Source organism: Eriocheir sinensis, chromosome 42, assembly GCF_024679095.1.
Source record: "Eriocheir sinensis breed Jianghai 21 chromosome 42, ASM2467909v1, whole genome shotgun sequence".
Taxonomy (NCBI): domain Eukaryota; kingdom Metazoa; phylum Arthropoda; class Malacostraca; order Decapoda; family Varunidae; genus Eriocheir; species Eriocheir sinensis.
Genome location: NC_066550.1, coordinates 12396872 through 12420708, shown reverse-complemented (window position 1 = coordinate 12420708; position 23837 = coordinate 12396872). Strand labels below are relative to the sequence as shown.

The following is a 23837-nucleotide window of genomic DNA, read 5'->3' as shown; positions in this document are numbered from 1 at the left end:
TTTATTTATTATTTTTTTTCTGTAAATTTTTCTACCACTGAAATATATATATATATATATATATATATATATATATATATATATATATATATATATATATATATATATATATATATATATATATATATATATATATATATATATATATATATATATATATATATATATATATATATGCGTAATGTAATCCATATAACGAAGATTTATTTTGTTTTTTCTATAGTCCGGCGAAGAATTATTAACGTCCTGAACACCAAAACTGTCCGATATGTTTATTCTTATTTGTCTTTTAATAGGAAAACACGAGTAAAACGAAGACGAAAAGGAATGAAAAGGAAGAATACATGAATAGTATGTACCTCCTTTATTTATTACGTTCTTCTGTAAATTTCTCAACTGCTGAAATATTTTCAGCAACTGGATCAACTATATAAGCCTCTTTTATTTATTAGGCTTTTTTCTGTAAATTTTACTGCTGAAATATTTATATATATATATATATATATATATATATATATATATATATATATATATATATATATATATATATATATATATATATATATATATATATATATATATATATATATATATATATATATATATATATATATATTGGTCCAAAGGCAAAGAAAAATATTTGTGAGGTAGAGAAATTTACAGAGGAAGCTAAATAAAGAAAAGGAGGTTTAAGGAAGAGGAGGGCGTTTTGATAGTTTATCAGTTGCTAAGAAAAGTATTACATCGTTAAAGAAATTTGTTAAAGAAAAAAAACCTAATAAATAAAGATATGTTGTATAGTTTATCCATTTGGAGAAAAATATTTCAGAGGTAGAAAATTTACGGAAGAAGCCTAATAAATAAAGGGAGGTTGAAAGAAGAGAATAGCGTTTTAGATAGTATAATAAATAAAAGGAAATTGTATATAGTTAATCAGTTGGTAAGAAAAATATTGCAGCGCTAGAGAATATCACAGAAGAAAAAGCCTAATAAATAAAATATATATATATATATATATATATATATATATATATATATATATATATATATATATATATATATATATATATATATATATATATATATATATATATATATATATATATATATATATATATATATATATATATATATATATATATATATATATATATATATATATATATATATCACTTAATTCACCGTACATAATGTAATCCAGTATAACGAAGATTTATTTTGTTTTTTCTTTAGTCCGGCCAAGAATTATTAACGTCCTGAACACCAAAACTGTCCGATATGTTTTTCTTATCTGTCTTTAAGAGGAAAACACGAGTAAAACGAAGACGAAAAGGAATGAAAAGGAAGAATACAGGAATAGTATGTACCTCCTTTATTTATTACGGTTCTTCTGTAAATTTCTCAAGTGCTGAAATATTTTCTTAGTAACTGGATCAACTATATACAACCTCTTTTATTTATTAGGCTTTTTTTCTGTAAATTTTTACCGCTGAAATATTTGTATTAGAAATTATATATATATATATATATATATATATATATATATATATATATATATATATATATATATATATATATATATATATATATATATGGTCCAATCTCCAAGAAAACTATTTGTGAGGCAGAGAAATTTACAGAGGAAGCTAAATAAAGAAAAGGAGGTTTAAGGAAGAGTTTTGATAGTTTATCAGTTAAGAAAAATATTACAGCGTTAGAGAAATTTGTAGAAGAAAAAAGCCTAATAAATAAAGATAGGTTGTATATAGTTAATCAGTTAAGAAAAAATATTTCGTAGAATATCACGGAAGAAAAGCCTAATAAATAAAGAGGGGATATATATATATATATATATATATATATATATATATATATATATATATATATATATATATATATATATATATATATATATATATATATATATATATATATATATATATATATATATATATATATATATATATATATATATATATATATATATATATATATATATATATATATATATATATATATATATATATATATATATATATATATATATATATATATATATATATATATATATATATATCTATATTTATATATATATATATATATATATATATATATATATATATATATATATATATATATATATATATATATATATATATATATATATATATATATCACTTTAATTAACCGTACGTAATGTAATCCAGTATAACGAAGATTTATTTTTGTTTTTTTCTTTAGTCCGGCCAAGAATTATTAACGTCCTGAACACCAAAACCGTCCGATATGTTTTTTCTTATCTGTCTTTTAAGAGGAAAACACGAGTAAAACGAAGACGAAAAGGAATGAAAAGGAAGAATACAGGAATAGTATGTACCTCCCTTTATTTATTACGGTTCTTCTGTAAATTTCTCAACCGCTGAAATATTTTCTTAGCAACTGGATCAACTATATACAGCCTCTTTTTATTTATTAGGCTTTTTTTCTGTAAATTATCTACTGAAATATTTGTATCTAGATATATATATATATATATATATATATATATATATATATATATATATATATATATATATATATATATATATATATATATATATATATATATATATATATATATAATTGGTCCAATGGCTAAGAAAAATATTTGTGACGTAGAAAATTTACAGAGGAAGCTAAATAAAGAAAAGGAGGTTTAAGGAAGAGGAGGTGTTTAGATAGTTTATCAGTTGCTAAGAAAAATATTACAGCGTTAGAGAAATTTGTAAAGAAAAAGCCTAATAAATAAAGATAGGTTGTATATAGTTTATCCATTTGCTAAGAAAAATATTTCAGAGGTAGAAATTTACGGAAGAAGCCTAATAAATAAAGGGAGGTTGAAAGAAGAGAATAGCAATTTTAGATAGTATAATAAATAAAAGGAGGTTGTATATAGTTAATCAGTTGCTAAGAAAAATATTGCATCGCTAGAGAATATCACAGAAGAAAAGCCTAATAAATAAAATGAGGTTATATATATATATATATATATATATATATATATATATATATATATATATATATATATATATATATATATATATATATATATATATATATATATATATATATATATATATATATATATATATATATACTTTAATTCACCATTCGTAATGTAATCCAGTATAACGAAGATTTATTTTTATTTTTTTTCTTTAGTCCGGCGAAGAATTATTAACGTCCTGAACACCAAAACCGTCCGATGTGTTTTTTCTTATCGGTCTTTAAGAGGAAAACACGAGTAAAACGAAGACGAAAAGGAAAGAAAAGGAAGAATACAGGAATAGTATGTATCTCTCTTTACTTCTTACGGTTCTCCTGTAAATTTCTCAACGGCTGAAATATTTTCTTAGCAACTGCATCAACTATATAATACCTCTTTTTATTTATTAGGATTTTTTTCTGTAAATTTTCTACCACTGAAATATTTGTATTAGTAATATATATATATATATATATATATATATATATATATATATATATATATATATATATATATATATATATATATATATATATATAGATATATGTCTATATATATCACTTTAATTAATCGTGTAATGTAATCCAGTACAACGAAGATTTATTTTTGTTTTTTTCTATAATCCGGCGAAGAATTATTAACGTCCTGAACACCAAAACCGTCCGATATGTTTTTTCTTATCTGTCTTTTAAGAGGAAAACACGAGTAAAACGTATACGAAAAGGAATGAAAAGGAAGAATACAGGAATAGTATGTACCTTCCTTTATTTTTTACTGTTCTTCTGTAAATTTCTCAACTGCTGAAATATTTTCTTAGCAACTGGATCAACTATACACAGCCTCTTTTCATTTATTAGGCTGTTTTTTCTGTAAATATTTCTATATTGAAATATTTATATATATATATATATATATATATATATATATATATATATATATATATATATATATATATATATATATATATATATATATATATATATATAAGAAAATATTTACTGTTAGAGAAATTTACTGCTATATATATATATATATATATATATATATATATATATATATATATATATATATATATATATATATATATATATATATATATATATATATATATATATATATATATATATATATATATATATATATATATATATATATATATATATATATATATATATATATATATATATATATATATATATATCTCTTTAATTCACCGTACATAATGTAATCCAGTATAACGAAGATTTATTTTTGTTTTTCTCTTTAGTCCGGCCAAAAATTATTAACGTCCTGAACACCAAAACCGTCCGATATGTTTTTTCTTATCTGTCTTTTAAGAGGAAAACACGAGTAAAACGAAGACGAAAAGGAATGAAAAGGAAGAATACAGGAATAGTATGTACGTCATCTTTATTTATTACGGTTCTTCTGTAAATTTCTCAACTGCTGAAATATTTTCTTAGAAACTGGATCAACTATATACAACCTCTTTTCATCTATTAGGCTTTTTTTTCTGTAAATTTTCTACCGCTGAAATATTTGTATTAGAAATTGATTCAACTATATATATATATATATATATATATATATATATATATATATATATATATATATAGATATATATATATATATATATATATATAAATAATTGGTCCAAAGGCAAAGAAAAATATTTGTGAGGTAGAGAAATTTACAGAGGAAGCTAAATAAAGAAAAGGAGGTTTAAGGAAGAGTAGGGCGTTTTGATAGTTTATCAGTTGCTAAGAAAAGTATTACACCGTTAGAGAAATTTGTTAAAGAAAAAAGCCTAATAAGTAAAGATAGGTTGTATATAGTTTATCCATTTCCTAAGAAAAAATATTTCAGAAGTAGAGAAATTTACGGAAGAAGCCTAATAAATAAAGGGAGGTTGAAAGAAGAGAATAGCGTTTTAGATACCGTAGTATAATAAATAAAAGGAGGTTGTATATAGTTAATCAGTTGCTAAGAAAAATATTGCTTCGCTAAAGAATATCACAGAAGAAAAAGCCTAATGAATATATAGATATATATATATATATATATATATATATATATATATATATATATATATATATATATATATATATATATATATATATATATATATATATATATATATATATATATATATATATATATATATATATATATATATATATATATATATCACTTTAATTCATCGTACGTAATGTAATCCAGTATAACGAAGATTTATTTTGTTTTTTCTTTAGTCCGGAAGAATTATTAACGTCCTGAACACCAAAACCGTCCGATATGTTTTTCTTATCTGTAATTTAAAAGAAAACACGAGTAAAACGAAGACGAAAAGGAAAAGAACGAAAGAATACAGTACTTTTTTTTATTTATTAGGCTTTTTTCTGTAAATTTTCAATGTTTCACTGCTGGGAAATATTTCCGCTGAAAATATATATATATATATATATATATATATATATATATATATATATATATATATATATATATATATATATATATATATATATATATATATATATATATATATATATATATATATATATATATATGTATGTATATATATATATATATATATATATATATATATATATATATATATATATATATATATATATATATATATATATATATATATCACTATAATTCACCGTACTTTATGAAATCCAGTAAAACGAAGATTTATTTTGTTTTTCTTTAGTCCAGCCAAGAATTATTAACGTCCTGAACAGCAAAACCGTCCGATATGTTTTTTTCTTATCTGTCTTTTAAGAGGAAAACACGAGTAAAACGACGACGAAAAGGAATGAAAAGGAAGAATACAGGAATAGTATGTACCTCCCTTTATTTATTACGGTTCTTCTGTAAATTTCTCAACCGCTGAAATATTTTCTAAGCAACTGGATCAACTATATACAGCCTCTTTTTATTTATTAAGCTTTTTTTTCTGTAAAATTTCTACCGTTGAAATATTTGTATTATATATATATATATATATATATATATATATATATATATATATATATTTATATATATAAATATATATATATATATATATATATATATATATATATATATATATATAAATCACTGGTCCAATGGCTAAGAAAAATATTTGTGAGGTAGAAAAATTTACAGACGAAGCTAAATAAAGAAAAGGAGGTTTAAGGAAGAGGAGGGCGTTTTCATAGTTTATCAGTTGCTAAGAAAAATATTACAGCGTTAGAGAAATTTGTAAAAGAAAAAAGCCTAATAAGTAAAGATAGGTTGTATATAGTGTATCCATTTGCTAAGAAAAAATATTTCAGAGGTATAGAAATTTACGGAAGAAGCCTAATAAATAAAAGGAGGTTGAAATCAGAGAATAGCAATTTAGACAGTATAATAAATAAAAGGAGATTGTATATAGTTAATCAGTTGCTAAGAAAAATATTGCATCGCTAGAGAATATCACAGAAGAAAAAGCCTAATAAATAAAATGTGTATATATATATATATATATATATATATATATATATATATATATATATATATATATATATATATATATATATATATATATATATATATATATATATATCACTTTAATTCACCGTACCGTAATGTAATCCAGTATACCGAAGATTTATTTTTGTTTTTTTCTTTAGTCCGGCGAAGAATTATTAACGTCCTGAACACCAAAACCGTCCGATATGTTTTTTCTTATCTGTCTTTTAAAAGGAAAACACGAATAAAACGAAGACGAAAACGAAAGAAAAGGAAGAATACAGCAATAGTATGTACCTCCCTTTATTTATTACGGTTCTCCTGTAAATTTCTCAACCGCTGAAATAATTTCTTAGCAACTATATCAACTATATACAACCTCTTTTTAATTATTAGGCTTTTTTTTCTGTAAATTTTCTACCACTGAAATATTTGTATTAGTAATTGGATCAACTATATATATATATATATATATATATATATATATATATATATATATATATATATATATATATATATATATATATATATATATATATATATCACTTTAATTAATCGTGCGTAATGTAATCCAGTACAACGAAGATTTATTTTTGTTTTTTTCTATAATCCGGCGAAGAATTATTAACGTCCTGAACACCAAAACCGTCCGATATGTTTATTCTTATTTGTCTTTTAATAGGAAAACACGAGTTAAACGAAAACGAAAAGGAATGAAAAGGAAGAATACATGAATAGTATGTACCTCCCTTTATTTATTACCGTTCTTCTGTAAATTTCTCAACTGCTGAAATATTTTCTTAGCAACTGGATCAACTATATACAGCCTCTTTTTATTTATTAGGCTTTTTTTTCTGTAAAATTTCTACCGTTGAAATATTTGTATTATATATATATATATATATATATATATATATATATATATATATATATATATATATATATATATATATATATATATATATATATATATATATATATATATATATATATATAAATAATTGGTCCAATGGCTAAGAAAAATATTTGTGAGGTAGAGAAATTTACAGAGGAAGCTAAATAAAGAAAAGGAGGTTTAAAGAAGAAGAGGGCGTTTTGATAGTTTATCAGTTGCTAAGAAAAATATTACACCGTTAGAGAAATTTGTAAAAGAAAAAAGCCTAATAAGTAAAGATAGGTTGTATATAGTTTATCCATTTCCTAAGAAAAAATATTTCAGAGGTAGAGAAATTTACGGAAGAAACTTAATAAATAAAGGGAGGTTGAAAGAAGAGAATAGCGTTTTAGATAGTATAATAAATAAAAGGAAATTGTATATAGTTAATCAGTTGGTAAGAAAAATATTGCTTCGCTAGAGAATATCACAGAAGAAAAAGCCTAATAAATAAAATGAGGTTAAAGGAAGAAGATAGAGTATATATATATATATATATATATATATATATATATATATATATATATATATATATATATATATATATATATATATATATATATATATATATATATATATATAGATATATATATATATATATATATATATATATATATATATATATATATATATATATATATATATATATCACTTTAATTCACCGTACATAATGTAATCCAGTATAACTAAGATTTATTTTGTTTTTTCTTTAGTCCGGCCAAAATTATTAACGTCTTGAACACCAAAACCATCCGATATGTTTCTTCTTATTTGTCTTTTAAGAGGAGAACACCCGTAAAACGAAGACGAAAAGGAATGAAAAGGAAGAATACAGGAATAGTATGTACCTCTCTTTATTTATTAGGTTCTTTTCTGTAAATTTTTACCTGCTGAAATATTTGTATTAGAAATTAATTCAACTATATATATATATATATATATATATATATATATATATATATATATATATATATATATATATATATATATATATATATATATATATATATATATATATATATATATATATATATATATATATATATATATATATATATATATATATATATAGAGGAAATTAGAGGAAGCTAAATAAAAGAAAAAGTTTAAGGAAAAAGAGGGGCGTTTTGATAGTTTATCAGTTGCTAAGAAAAGTATTACATCGTTAAAGAAATTTGTTAAAGAAAAAAGCCTAATAAGTAAAGATAGGTTGTATATAGTTTATCCATTTCCTAAGAAAAAATATTTCAGAAGTAGAGAAATTTACGGAAGAAGCCTAATAAATAAAGGGAGGTTGAAAGAAGAGAATAGCGTTTTAGATAGTATAATAAATAAAAGGAGGTTGTATATAGTTAATCAGTTGCTAAGAAAAATATTGCTTCGCTAAAGAATATCACAGAAGAAAAAGCCTAATGAATAAAATGAGGTTAAAGGAAGAAGATAGAGTATATATATATATATATATATATATATATATATATATATATATATATATATATATATATATATATATATATATATATATATATATAAATATATATATATATATATAGGTATATTTTTTTTTTCTTTAGTCCGTCGAATAATTATTAACGTCCTGAACACCAAAACCGTCCGATATGTTTTTTCTTATCGTATTTTAAAAGGAAAACACGAGTAAAACGAAGACGAAAAGGAAAAAAGTAAGAATACAGGAATAGTATGTACCTCCTTTTATTTATTACGGTTCTCCTGTAAATTCTCAACCGCTGAAATATTTTCTTAGCAATTGGATCAACTATATACAACCTTTTTATTTATTAGGCTTTTTTCTGTAAATTTTCTACTGCTGAAATATTTGTATTAAATTATATATATATATATATATATATATATATATATATATATATATATATATATATATATATATATATATATATATATATATATATATATATATATATATATATATATATATATATATATATATATCTATATATATATATATATATATATATATATATATATATATATATATATATATATATATATATATATATATATATATATCACTTTAATTCATCGTACGTAATGTAATCCAGTATAACGAAGATTTATTTTTGTTTTTTTCTTTAGTCCGACGAAGAATTATTAACGTCCTGAACACCAAAACCGTCCGATATGTTTTTTCTTATCTGTAATTTAAAAGGAAAACACGAGTAAAACGAAGACGAAAAGGAAAAAAACGGAAGAATACAGGAATAGTATGTACCTCCCTATATTTATTACGGTTCTCCTGTAAATTTCTCAACCGCTGAAATATTTTCTTAGCAACTGGATCAACTATATACAACCTTATATATATATATATATATATATATATATATATATATATATATATATATATATATATATATATATATATATATATATATATATATATATATATATATATATATATATATATATATATATATATATATATATATATATATATATATATATATATATATATATATATATATATATATATATATATATATATATATATATATATATATATATATATATATATATATATATATATATATATATATATATATCACTTTAATTAATCGTACGTAATGTAATCCAGTATAACGAAGATTTATTTTTGTTTTTCTCTTTAGTCCAGCCAAGAATTATTAACGTCCTGAGCAGCAAAACCGTCCGATATGGTTTTTTCTTATCTGTCTTTTAAGAGGAAACTACGAGTAAAACGACGACGAAAAGGAATGAAAAGGAAGAATACAGGAATAGTATGTACCTCCCTTTATTTATTACGGTTCTTCTGTAAATTTCTCAACCGCTGAAATATTTTCTTAGCAACTGGATGAACTATATACAGCCTCTTTTTATTTATTAAGCTTTTTTTTCTGTAAAATTTCTACCGTTGAAATATTTGTATTAGAAATTCGATGAACTATATATACATATATATATATATATATATATATATATATATATATATATATATATATATATATATATATATATATATAAATAATTGGTCCAATGGCTAAGAAAAATATTTGTGAGGTAGAAAAATTTACAGACGAAGCTAAATAAAGAAAAGGAGGTTTAAGGAAGAGGAGGGCGTTTTCATAGTTTATCAGTTGCTAAGAAAAATATTACAGCGTTAGAGAAATTTGTAAAAGAAAAAAGCCTAATAAGTAAAGATAGGTTGTATATAGTGTATCCATTTGCTAAGAAAAAATATTTCAGAGGTATAGAAATTTACGGAAGAAGCCTAATAAATAAAGGGAGGTTGAAATCAGAGAATAGCAATTTAGACAGTATAATAAATAAAAGGAGATTGTATATAGTTAATCAGTTGCTAAGAAAAATATTGCATCGCTAGAGAATATCACAGAAGAAAAAGCCTAATAAATAAAATGTGGTTAACGGAAGAAGATAGAGTATATATATATATATATATATATATATATATATATATATATATTTATATATATATATATATATATATATATATATATATATATATATATATATATCACTTTAATTCACCGTACCGTAATGTAATCCAGTATACCGAAGATTTATTTTTGTTTTTTTCTTTAGTCCGGCGAAGAATTATTAACGTCCTGAACACCAAAACCGTCCGATATGTTTTTTCTTATCTGTCTTTTAAAAGGAAAACACGAATAAAACGAAGACGAAAACGAAAGAAAAGGAAGAATACAGGAATAGTATGTACCTCCCTTTATTTATTACGGTTCTCCTGTAAATTTCTCAACCGCTGAAATAATTTCTTAGCAGCTATATCAACTATATACAACCACTGAAATATTTGTATTAGTAATTGGATCAATATATATATATATATATATATATATATATATATATATATATATATATATATATATATATATATATATATATATATATATATATATATATATATATCACTTTAATTAACCGTACGTAATGTAATCCAGTATAACGAAGATTTATTTTTGTTTTTTTCTATAATCCGGCCACGAATTATTAACGTCCTGAACACCAAAACCGTCCGATATGTTTTTTCTTATCTGTCTTTTAAGAGGAAAACACGAGTAAAACGAAGACGAAAAGAAATGAAAAGGAAGAATACAGGAATAGTATGTACCTCCCTTTATTTATTACGGTTCTTCTGTTAATTTCTCAACCGCTGAAATATTTTCCAAGCAACTGGATCAACTATATACAGCCTCTTTTTATTTATTAGGCTTTTTTTCTGTAAATTTTCTACCGCTGAAATATTTGTATTAGAAATTGGATCAACTATATATATATATATATATATATATATATATATATATATATATATATATATATATATATATATATATATATATATATATATATATATATATATATAAATCACTGGTACAATGGCTAAGAAAAATATTTGTGAGGTAGAGAAATTTACAGAGGAAGCTAAATAAAGAAAAGGAGGTTTAAAGAAGAAGAGGGCGTTTTGATAGTTTATCAGTTGCTAAAAATATTACACCGTTAGAGAAATTTGTAAAAGAAAAAAGCCTAATAAGTAAAGATAGGTTGTATATAGTTTATCCATTTCCTAAGAAAAAATATTTCAGAGGTAGAGAAATTTACGGAAGAAGCTTAATAAATAAAGGGAGGTTGAAAGAAGAGAATAGCGTTTTAGATAGTATAATAAATAAAAGGAAATTGTCTATAGTTAATCAGTTGGTAAGAAAAATATTGCTTCGCTAGAGAATATCACAGAAGAAAAAACATAATAAATAAAATGAGGTTAAATATATATATATATATATATATATATATATATATATATATATATATATATATATATATATATATATATATATATATATATATATATATATATATATATATATATATATATATATATATATATATATATATATATATATATATATATATATATATATATATATATATATATATATATATATATATATATATATATATATATATATCACTTTAATTCACCGTACATAATGTAATCCAGTATAACGAAGATTTATTTTTGTTTTTCTCTTTAGTCCGGCCAAAAATTATTAACGTCCTGAACACCAAAACCGTCCGATATGTTTTTTCTTATCTGTCTTTTAAGAGGAAAAGACGAGTAAAAAGAAGACGAAAAGGAATGAAAAGGAAGAATACAGGAATAGTATGTACCTCCCTATATTTATTACGGTTCTTCTGTAAATTTCTCAACTGCTGAAATATTTTCGTAGAAACTGGATCAACTATATACAACCTCTTTTCGTCTATTAGGCTTTTTTTTCTGTAAATTTTCTACCGCTGAAATATTTGTATTAGATATTTATACAACTATATATATATATATATATATATATATATATATATATATATATATATATATATATATATATCTATATATATATATAGATATATATATATATATATATATATAAATAATTGGTCCAAAGGCAAAGAAAAATATTTGTGAGGTAGAGAAATTTACAGAGGAAGCTAAATAAAGAAAAGGAGGTTTAAGGAAGAGTACGGCGTTTTGATAGTTTATCAGTTGCATCGTTAGGAGAAATTTGTTAAAGAAAAAAGCCTAATAAGTAAAGATAGGTTGTATATAGTTTATCCATTTCCTAAGAAAAAATATTTCAGAAGTAGAGAAATTTACGGAAGAAGCCTAATAAATAAAGGGAGGTTGAAAGAAGAGAATATCGTTTTAGATAGTATATTAAATAAAAGGAGGTTGTATATATTTAATCAGTTGCTAAGAAAAATATTGCTTCGCTAAAGAATATCACAGAAGAAAAAGCCTAATATATATATATATATATATATATATATATATATATATATATATATATATATATATATATATATATATATATATATATATATATATATATATATATATATATATATATATATATATATCTTTAATTCACCGTACGTAATGTAATCCAGCATAACGAAGGTTTATTTTTGTTTTTTTCTTTAGTCCGGCGAAGAATTATTAACGTCCTGAACACCAAAACCGTCCGATATGTTTTTTCTTATCGTATTTTAAAAGGAAAACACGAGTAAAACGAAGACGAAAAGGAAAAAAAAGGAAGAATACAGGAATAGTATGTACCTCCCTTTATTTATTACGGTTCTCCTGTAAATTTCTCAACCGCTGAAATATTTTCTTAGCAATTGGATCAACTATATACAACCTTTTTTTTTTTATTAATTAGGCTTTTTTTTCTGTAAATTTTCTACCGCTGAGATATTTGTATTAGAAATTAGATTAAATATATATATATATATATATATATATATATATATATATATATATATATATATATATATATATATATATATATATATATATATATATATATATATATATATATATATATATATATATATATATATATATATATATATATATATATATATATATATATATATATATATATATATATATATATATATATATATATATATCACTTTAATTCATCGTACGTAATGTAATCCAGTATAACGAAGATTTATTTTTGTTTTTTTCTTTAGTCCGACGAAGAATTATTAACGTCCTGAACACCAAAACCGTCCGATATGTTTTTTCTTATCTGTAATTTAAAAGGAAAACACGAGTAAAACGAAGACGAAAAGGAAAAAAACGGAAGAATACAGGAATAGTATGTACCTCCCTATATTTATTACGGTTCTCCTGTAAATTTCTCAACCGCTGAAATATTTTCTTAGCAACTGGATCAACTATATACAACCTTTTTTTTATTTATTAGGCTTTTTTTTCTGTAAATTTTCTACCGCTGAAATATTTGTATTAGAAATTAGATTAACTATATATATATATATATATATATATATATATATATATATATATATATATATATATATATATATATATATATATATATATATATATATATATATATATATATATATATATATATATATATATATATATATATATATATATATATATATATATATATCTCTTTAATTAATCGTACGTAAAGTAATCCAGTATACCAAAGATTTATTTTTGTTTTTCTCTTTAGTCCGGCCAAGAATTATTAACGTTCTGAACATCAAAACCGTCCGATATGTTTTTTTCTTATCTGTCTTTTAAGAGGAAAACACGAGTAAAACGAAGACGAAAAGGAATGAAAAGGAAGAATACAGGAATAGTATGTACCTCCCTTTATTTATTACGGTTCTTCTGTAAATTTCTCAACCGCTGAAATATTTTCTTAGGAACTTAATCAACTATATACAGCCTCTTTTTATTTATTAGGATTTTTTTTCTGTAAAATTTCTACCGCTGAAATATTTGTATATATATATATATATATATATATATATATATATATATATATATATATATATATATATATATATATATATATCTATATATATATATATATATATATATATATAAATATATATATATATATATATATATATATATATATATATATATATATATATATATATATATATATATATATATATAATTGGTCCAATGGCTAAGAAAAATATTTGTGAGGTAGAGAAATTTATAGAGGAAGCCAAATAAAGAAAAGGAGGTTTAAGGAAGAGGAGGGCGTTTAGATAGTTTATCAGTTGGTAAGAAAAATATTACAGCTTTAGAGAAATTTGTAAAAGAAAAAAGTCTAATAAGTAAAGATATGTTGTATATAGTTTATCCATTTGCTAAGGAAAAATATTTCAGAGGTAGAGAAATTTACGGAAGAAGCCTAATAAATAAAGGGAGGTTGAAAGAAGAGAATAGGGTTTTAGATAGTATAATAAATAAAAGGAGGTTGTATATAGTTTATCAGTTCCTAAGAAAGATATTGCATCGGTAGAGAATATCACAGAAGAAAAAGCCTAATAATTAAAATGAGGTTAAAGGAAGAGGAGATATATATATATATATATATATATATATATATATATATATATATATATATATATATATATATATATATATATATATATATATATATATATATATATATATATATATATATATATATATATATATATATATATATATATATATATATATATATATATATATATATATATATATATATATATATATATATATATATATATATATATATATATATATATATATATATATATATATATATATATATATATATATATATATATATATATATATATATATATATATATATATATATATATATATATATATATATATATATATATATATATATATATATATATATATATATATATATATATATATATATATATATATATATCACTTTAATTCACCGTACGTAATGTAATCTAGTATTACGAAGATTTTTTTTTTTCTTTAGTCCGGCGAAGAATTATTAACGTCCTGAACACCAAAACCGTCAGATATGTTTTTTCTTATTTGTCTTTTAAAAGGAAAACACGAGTAAAACGAAGACGAAAAGGTAAGAAAAGGAAGAATACAGGAATAGTATGTACCTCCTTTTATTTATTACGGTTCTCCTGTAAATTTTTCAACCGCTGAAATATTTTCTTAGCAACTGGATCAACTATATACAACCTCTTTTTATTTATTAGGCTTTTTTTTCTGTAAATTTTCTACCGTTGAAATGTTTGTATTAGAAATTAGATTACCTATATATATATATATATATATATATATATATATATATATATATATATATATATATATATATATATATATATATATATATATATATATATATATATATATATATATATATATATATATATATATATATATATATATATATATATATATATATATATATATATATATAATAATATATATATATATATATATATATATATATATATATATATATATATATATATATATATATCTCTTTATTTAATCGTACGTAATGTAATCCAGTATAACGAAGATTTATTTTTGTTTTTCTCTTTAGTCCAGCCAAGACTTATTAACGTCCTGAACACCAAAACCGTCCGATATGTTTTTTTCTTATCTATTTTTTAAGAGGAAATCACGAGTAAAACGAAGACGAAAAGGAATGAAAAGGAAGAATACAGGAATAGTATGTACCTCCCTTTATTTATTACGGTTCTTTTTCAAATTTCTCAACCGCTGAAATATTTTCTTAGCAACTGGATCAACTATATACAGCTTCTTTTTATTTATTAGGCTTTTTTTTCTATAAATTTTCTACCGCTGAAATATTTGTATTAGAAATATATATATATATATATATATATATATATATATATATATATATATATATATATATATATCTATATATATATATATATATATATATATATATATATATATATATATATATATATATATATATATATATATATATATATATATATATATATATATATATATATATATATAAATTATATACTCTATCTTCTTCCGTTAACCTCATTTTATTTATTAGGCTTTTTCTTCTGTGATATTCTCTAGCGATGCAATATTTTCCTTAGCAACTGATTAACTATATACAACCTCCTTTTATTTATTATACTATCTAAAACGCTATTCTCTTCTTTCAACCTCCCTTTATTTATTAGGCTTCTTCCGTAAATTTCTCTACCTCTGAAATATTTTTTCTTAGCAAATGGATAAACTATATAGAACCTATCTTTACTTATTAGGCTTTTTTCTTTAACAAATTTCTATAACGCTGTAATATATTTTTTAGCAACTGATAAACTATCAAAACGCCCTACTCTTCCTTAAACCTCCTTTTCTTTATTTAGCTTCCTCTGTAAATTTCTCTATATATATATATATATATATATATATATATATATATATATATATATATATATATATATATATATATATATATAGATATATATATATATATATATATATATATATATCACTTTAATTCACCGTACGTAATGTAATCCAGTATACCGAAGATTTATTTTTGTTTTTTTCTTTAGTCCGGCGAAGAATTATTAACCTCCTGAACATGAAAACCGTCCGATATGTTTTTTCTTATCTGTCTTTTAAAAGGGAAACACGAATAAAACGAAGACGATAAGGAAAGAAAAGGAAGAATACAGGAATAGTATGTACCTCCCTTTATTTATTACGGTTCTCCTGTAAATTTCTCAACCGCTGAAATAATTTCTTAGCAACTGGATCAACTATATACAACCTCTTTTTAATTATTAGGCTTTTTTTTCTGTAAATTTAATACCACTGAAATATTTGTATTAGAAATTGGATATATATATATATATATATATATATATATATATATATATATATATAAATATATATATATATATATATATATATATATATATATATATAAATATATATATATATATATATATATATATATATATATATATATATATATATATATATATATATATATATATATATATATATATATATATATATATATATATATATATATATGTCACCTTAATTAATCGTACGTAATGTAATCCAGTATACCGAAGATTTATTTTTGTTTTTTTTCTATAATCCAGCGAAGAATTATTAACGTCCTGAACACCAAAACCGTCCGATATGTTTTTCCTTATCCGTCTTTTAAGAAGAAAACACGAGTAAAACGACGACGAAAAGGAAAGAAAAGGAAGAATACCGGAATAGTATGTACCTCCCTTTATTTATTACGGTTCTCCTGTAAATTTCTCAACCGCTGAAATATTTTCTTAGCAACTGGATCAACTATATGCAGCCTCTTATTATTTATTAGGCTTTTTTTTCTGTAAATTTTCTACCTCTGAAATATTTGTATTAGAAATTGGATAATCTATATATATATATATATATATATATATATACATATATATATATATATATATATATATATATATATATATATATATATATATATAATTAGTCCAATGGCTAAGAAAATATTTGTGAGGTAGAGAAATTTACAGAGGAACAAATAAAGAAAAGGAGGTTTAAGGAAGAGGAGGCGTTTAGATAGTTTATCAGTTAAGAAAAATATTACAGCTTTAGAGGAATTTGTAAAAGAAAAAAGCCTAATAATTAAAGATGGGTTGTATATAGTTGAACCATTTGCTAAGAAAAAATATTTCAGAGGTAGAGAAATTTACGGAAGAAGCCTAATAAAGAAAGGGAGGTTGAAAGAAGAGAATAGCGTTTGAGATAGTATAATAAATAAAAGGAGGTTGTATATAGTTAATCAGTTGCTAAGGAAAATATTGCATCGCTAGAGAATATCATAGAAGAAAAAGCCTAATAAATAAATTGAGGTTAAGAAGATATATATATATATATATATATATATATATATATATATATATATATATATATATATATATATATATATATATATATATATATATATATATATATATATATATATATATATATATATATATATATATATATATATATAGATATATAGATATATATATATATAGATAGAGATATATATATATATATTTATAGATATATATATATATATATATATATATATATATATATATATATATATATATATATATATATATATCTATATATATCTTAATTAATCGTACGTAATGTAATCTGGTATTACGAAGATTTATTTTTGTATTTTTCTCTAGTCCGGCGAAGATTTATTAACGTCCTGAACACCAAAACCGTCTGATATGTCTTTTCTTATCTGTCTTTTAAGAGGAAAACACGAGTAAAACGAAGACGAAAAGGAAAGAAAAGGAAGAATACAGGAATAGTATGTACCTCCCTTTATTTATTACGGTTGTCCTGTAGATTTCTTAACCGCTGAAATATTTTCTTAGCAACTGGATCAACTATATACAACCTCTTTTTATTAATTAGGCTTTTTTTTCTGTAAATTTTGTACCGCTGAAATATTTGTATTAGAAATTGGATCAACTATATATATATATATATATATATATATATATATATATATATATATATATATATATATATATATATATATATATACGACCATCAGGCCCCACCAGGAAGAAGCCTACTGGCGCAATAGGTTACTTATATATATATATATATATATATATATATATATATATATATATATATATATATATATATATATATATATATATATATATATATATATATATATATATATATATATATATATATATATATATATATATATATATATATATATATATATATATATAGTTGATCCAGTTGCTAAGAAAAAATATTGCAGCAGCAGAGAAATTTACAGATGAAACATCCTAATAAATAAAAGGAGAATGAAGAGGATAAAATAAATAAATAAATAAATAAATATATATATATATATATATATATATATATATATATATATATATATATATATATATATATATATATATATATATATATATATATATATATATATAATCCAGTTGCTAAGAAAATACTGCAGCAATAGAGATATTTACAGAAGAAGAAGCCTAATAAATAAAAAGTATGTTGAAAGTGTGTGTGTGTTTTTGTGTGTTTGTGTGTATATATATATATATATATATATATATATATATATATATATATATATATATATATATATATATATATATATATATATATATATATATATATATATATATAATTGATCGAGTTGCTAAGAAAATATTTCAGTCGTAGAGAAATTTACAGAAGAATCCTTATAAATAATAGGAGGTTGAAGGAAGAGGCTAACGTTTAGACAGTTGTTCAGTTGCGAAGAAAAATATTGCAGAGTTAGAGGAATTTACAGAAGAAATATATATATATATATATATATATATATATATATATATATATATATATATATATATATATATATATATATATATATATATATATATATATATATATATATATATATATATATATATATATATATATATATATATATATATATATATATATATATATATATATATATATATATATATATATATATATATATATATATATATATATATATATATATATATATATATATATATATATATATATATATATATATATATATATATATATATATATATATATATTATTTTTCAGAAAATATGTTCTTTATATGCATAAGGTATTAAGTACATTGTATTCATATGCCTAACTATAGGTATTGTACTACAAAATATAATACAGTCTCATTTACAGGACTTCACAGAATATAAATATGTGGATGAAAAGAGGATGCGGTGATGACCGGAAGGTCGGGAAAGTTTGTGGCGTGTGAAATGTGCGCACGAACGGCAGCCTGGCAGTGTAAGGGTTAACATGATAATAGATGAAAGGAAAGAAAAATATGACCTATCAGACCACAACTTACTAACAGCGTATTTTGATATATGGACACAAAACAAGGAAAATGGATATACTGACGAGAAGAAAATTATCACATACCAAAAACTAACGACAGAAACAATAAATAGTTATAAAATATACATAGAGAATGTATTAAAAAGAAGAAGAAAAAAAACAGGCTCTCTGGAAGAACTAGAAAATACCATGAAAGAAGCATGCAATAAATTCTTGGACAGACAAATACAAAGAAGAATAAAACGAAATGCAAAAGATATAGAACCAGTCTGGATAACACAAAAAAATAAATAGGGAAATAACTAAAAGTAGGACCTTTAATAAGCAAGCAAGAAAAACACAAAACATTGAAGAGAAAGAAAGATACAACTTATAGCAAACACAAAAAACTAAAGTTAAGCATTTGGTGCGGAATGCAATATCAGTATCTGAAAAGAAAATTACAAATGAGATCAGGAATGGACAAAACAAAACTACCATGATATAGGATAACATAAAGAAACTAAAAGAAGAAACCATTGTAAAGAAAGGATATATTGCTATATGATACTGACGGAAGAAAACTGGATATATCTGAACAACCAAAACAATTAGAAGACTTGTGGAAAACTGTATACAGAGCCAGAGAAAACAAGATTGAAGAGGCATGGAATAACGAAAGACAACGACAGTATGAAAACGAGCTGGTAGTGTTACAAAATAGAATAAATGATTACATCAAAGTTAAAAATGGAGACGAGTGGACCGAGTGGAAAGTGGATATCAAGTTAAGCGAACATTTAGACATGGTCGTACAGTGAAAACGAATAGACATACCGCCTGTGAAGGAGACAGATATCTATATATCAAAAGAAGAAGTTAAACGACAGTTACGCAAAACTAAATAAAAAAAAAGCTCCAGGACCAGATGGACTAAAAACAGACCTTTACAAAATTCTATAAAGCAGTGACCTGTACGTGACACAACTTACAAACTGTTTCAATAATATAATAGAAGAAGGAGAGATAAGCGATAATTGGAAAACATCTAACACTGTATTAATTCAGAAATAGCCCAAACCCACTGCAACCGACCTACGGCCCATAGCCTTAACAAACACTTCATACAAAATTTTATGGGAATACTCAGACAAAAGCTGGAAAAACACATGAAAGACACGGACAATATCAGTGAACTGTAATCAGGTTTCACAGAAGACAGAAGAATCACAGCCAATTTATATATACTAAAATATTGCATTAATCAAAGTTACAAAATGAAAAAAAGGACAGATTGTGATCTCACTTGATTTTAAAAAAGCTTTTGATTCAGTAGACAGAAAAAAAGACTTATCACAGCGTTGATGAATTACAAAGTCCACCCCAAAATTATCAATCTTGTAGCCAACATATATACAGATTATCTCACAAATATATTTATAAACGTAACTAAACAGACAACAATAAATATAACAAATGGTATAAGGCAAGGATGCAATGCCTCGACGTTCCTGTTCACTATCTTAACCTATGAAATAATTACAGAACTAGAAATGATGGACATGGGTTTTAAAAATGAACACTTTAAAATACCTATTTTATATTATGCAGATGACAGCTTACTACTATCACACTCAATAGAAGAAGCAGCTGAAAGTATAATAAATATACAGCAAATAGCAGAAAGATATGGATTAATAATAAATAAAGAAAAAAGGAACATACGTATATATAACAAAAAAGAACAAGAAATTAGTATTGAAAATATTATAATAACTCAAAGTATAACATACCTAGGAGTCACAATAAACCAACAACCAAAAAACAAAGGCTAACAAAAGCTAGTGAGCTAGCTAACATTACATACAGTGTAATAGCAAAATGTTGTAACAAATTACTAATTGGCAAAACTTACTGGAAGGGAATAGCACTGTCAGCAGTACTCTTTTCAGCTGAAATTATGGAATTCTCTGAAGGAGAGATTATCACTAAATTACAGATAATAGAAAACTCCGTCTCCAGGGCAATATTACAAGTTCCAACTTATGCCGCCAACAGTGCCCTAAGAGGAGATATTGGTGCCTCATCTTGCTATGCCAGAGACATGAAAATTAAATTACTATTTGCTAAACATCTACTGAAAGAAGACAGAAATAACTTGGCCAGAAACGTATTCCTTGAAGAAACAGAAAACACTAACACAAAATGGACTAAAACTTCAAAGAAATATATGAATGAACTAAATATAAATATGGCACAACTTGATAGTTTAACAAAGAATAATATAATTGAAAAAGTAAAGAGATGGGACTTAACGAAATGGAAAAATGAAATACAGACAAAGTCAACATTAAGAATATATGAATTGTACAAAAAGGACTTAAAAAAAGAAACCTGGGCAGACAACACACTGGGTACAAAATTAATATTAAGAGGAAGAACTAACACCCTAACTCTAAACTGGAGGAACAGGTTTCAGGGCAAGAGTGAGGAGTGTCCGTGCCCTGGAGCAGAAGTAGAAACCTTAGAACATTTTCTGCTGGACTGTGAAGAATATACGGAAATAAGACAAAACCAAAACTTTATACAGAACACAGAAAACCAAAGCAGAGATTACTTAATAGCCGATATACTTGTGTTTCAACCATTAACTCTGGAAGAAATTGAAGACAGAAAAAACTATATCACAACAATATGGAACAGAAGAAAAAAGAAAACTGAACAAAACTAAAAGACAACAACGCCAATCAACAAAGCCAATCAACAATCAAGAATCAAGAATAAGTCATAGGTGGGAGCCGTTACAAAGGCAATCCCACGCCTACTACTGGACTGGACTGGAGTGGACTGGGTGTTTTTTTCACGTTCACGGTGCAGAAGCCTTGCCAAACTATCACTAGGCTCATAAAACTAGCCATGGAAATACAACAACCTCTACGAAAACTTGAGGAGACAGTGGCGGAGTGGTCAGCGTGCGGTTGTGGTGAGCTCGTGGACCTAGATTCGAGTCCCACCGATGCACGCTGACAATTTTCAACCATTGCCAAGTGGTAGAAGATTACCCACAT

General features: G+C 22.5%; 1 protein-coding gene across 1 annotated transcript in view; it reads right to left on the bottom strand.

The window, feature by feature from the left end:
* The window catches only part of LOC127010221 (uncharacterized), a 92703-nt gene extending 68866 nt beyond the window's left edge, over positions 1–23837 (bottom strand). The window contains exon 1 of the mRNA XM_050884098.1: positions 23798–23837. Within this exon, the coding sequence (XP_050740055.1) occupies positions 23798–23837 (40 nt within the window). The remainder of the gene's footprint in view (positions 1–23797) is intronic.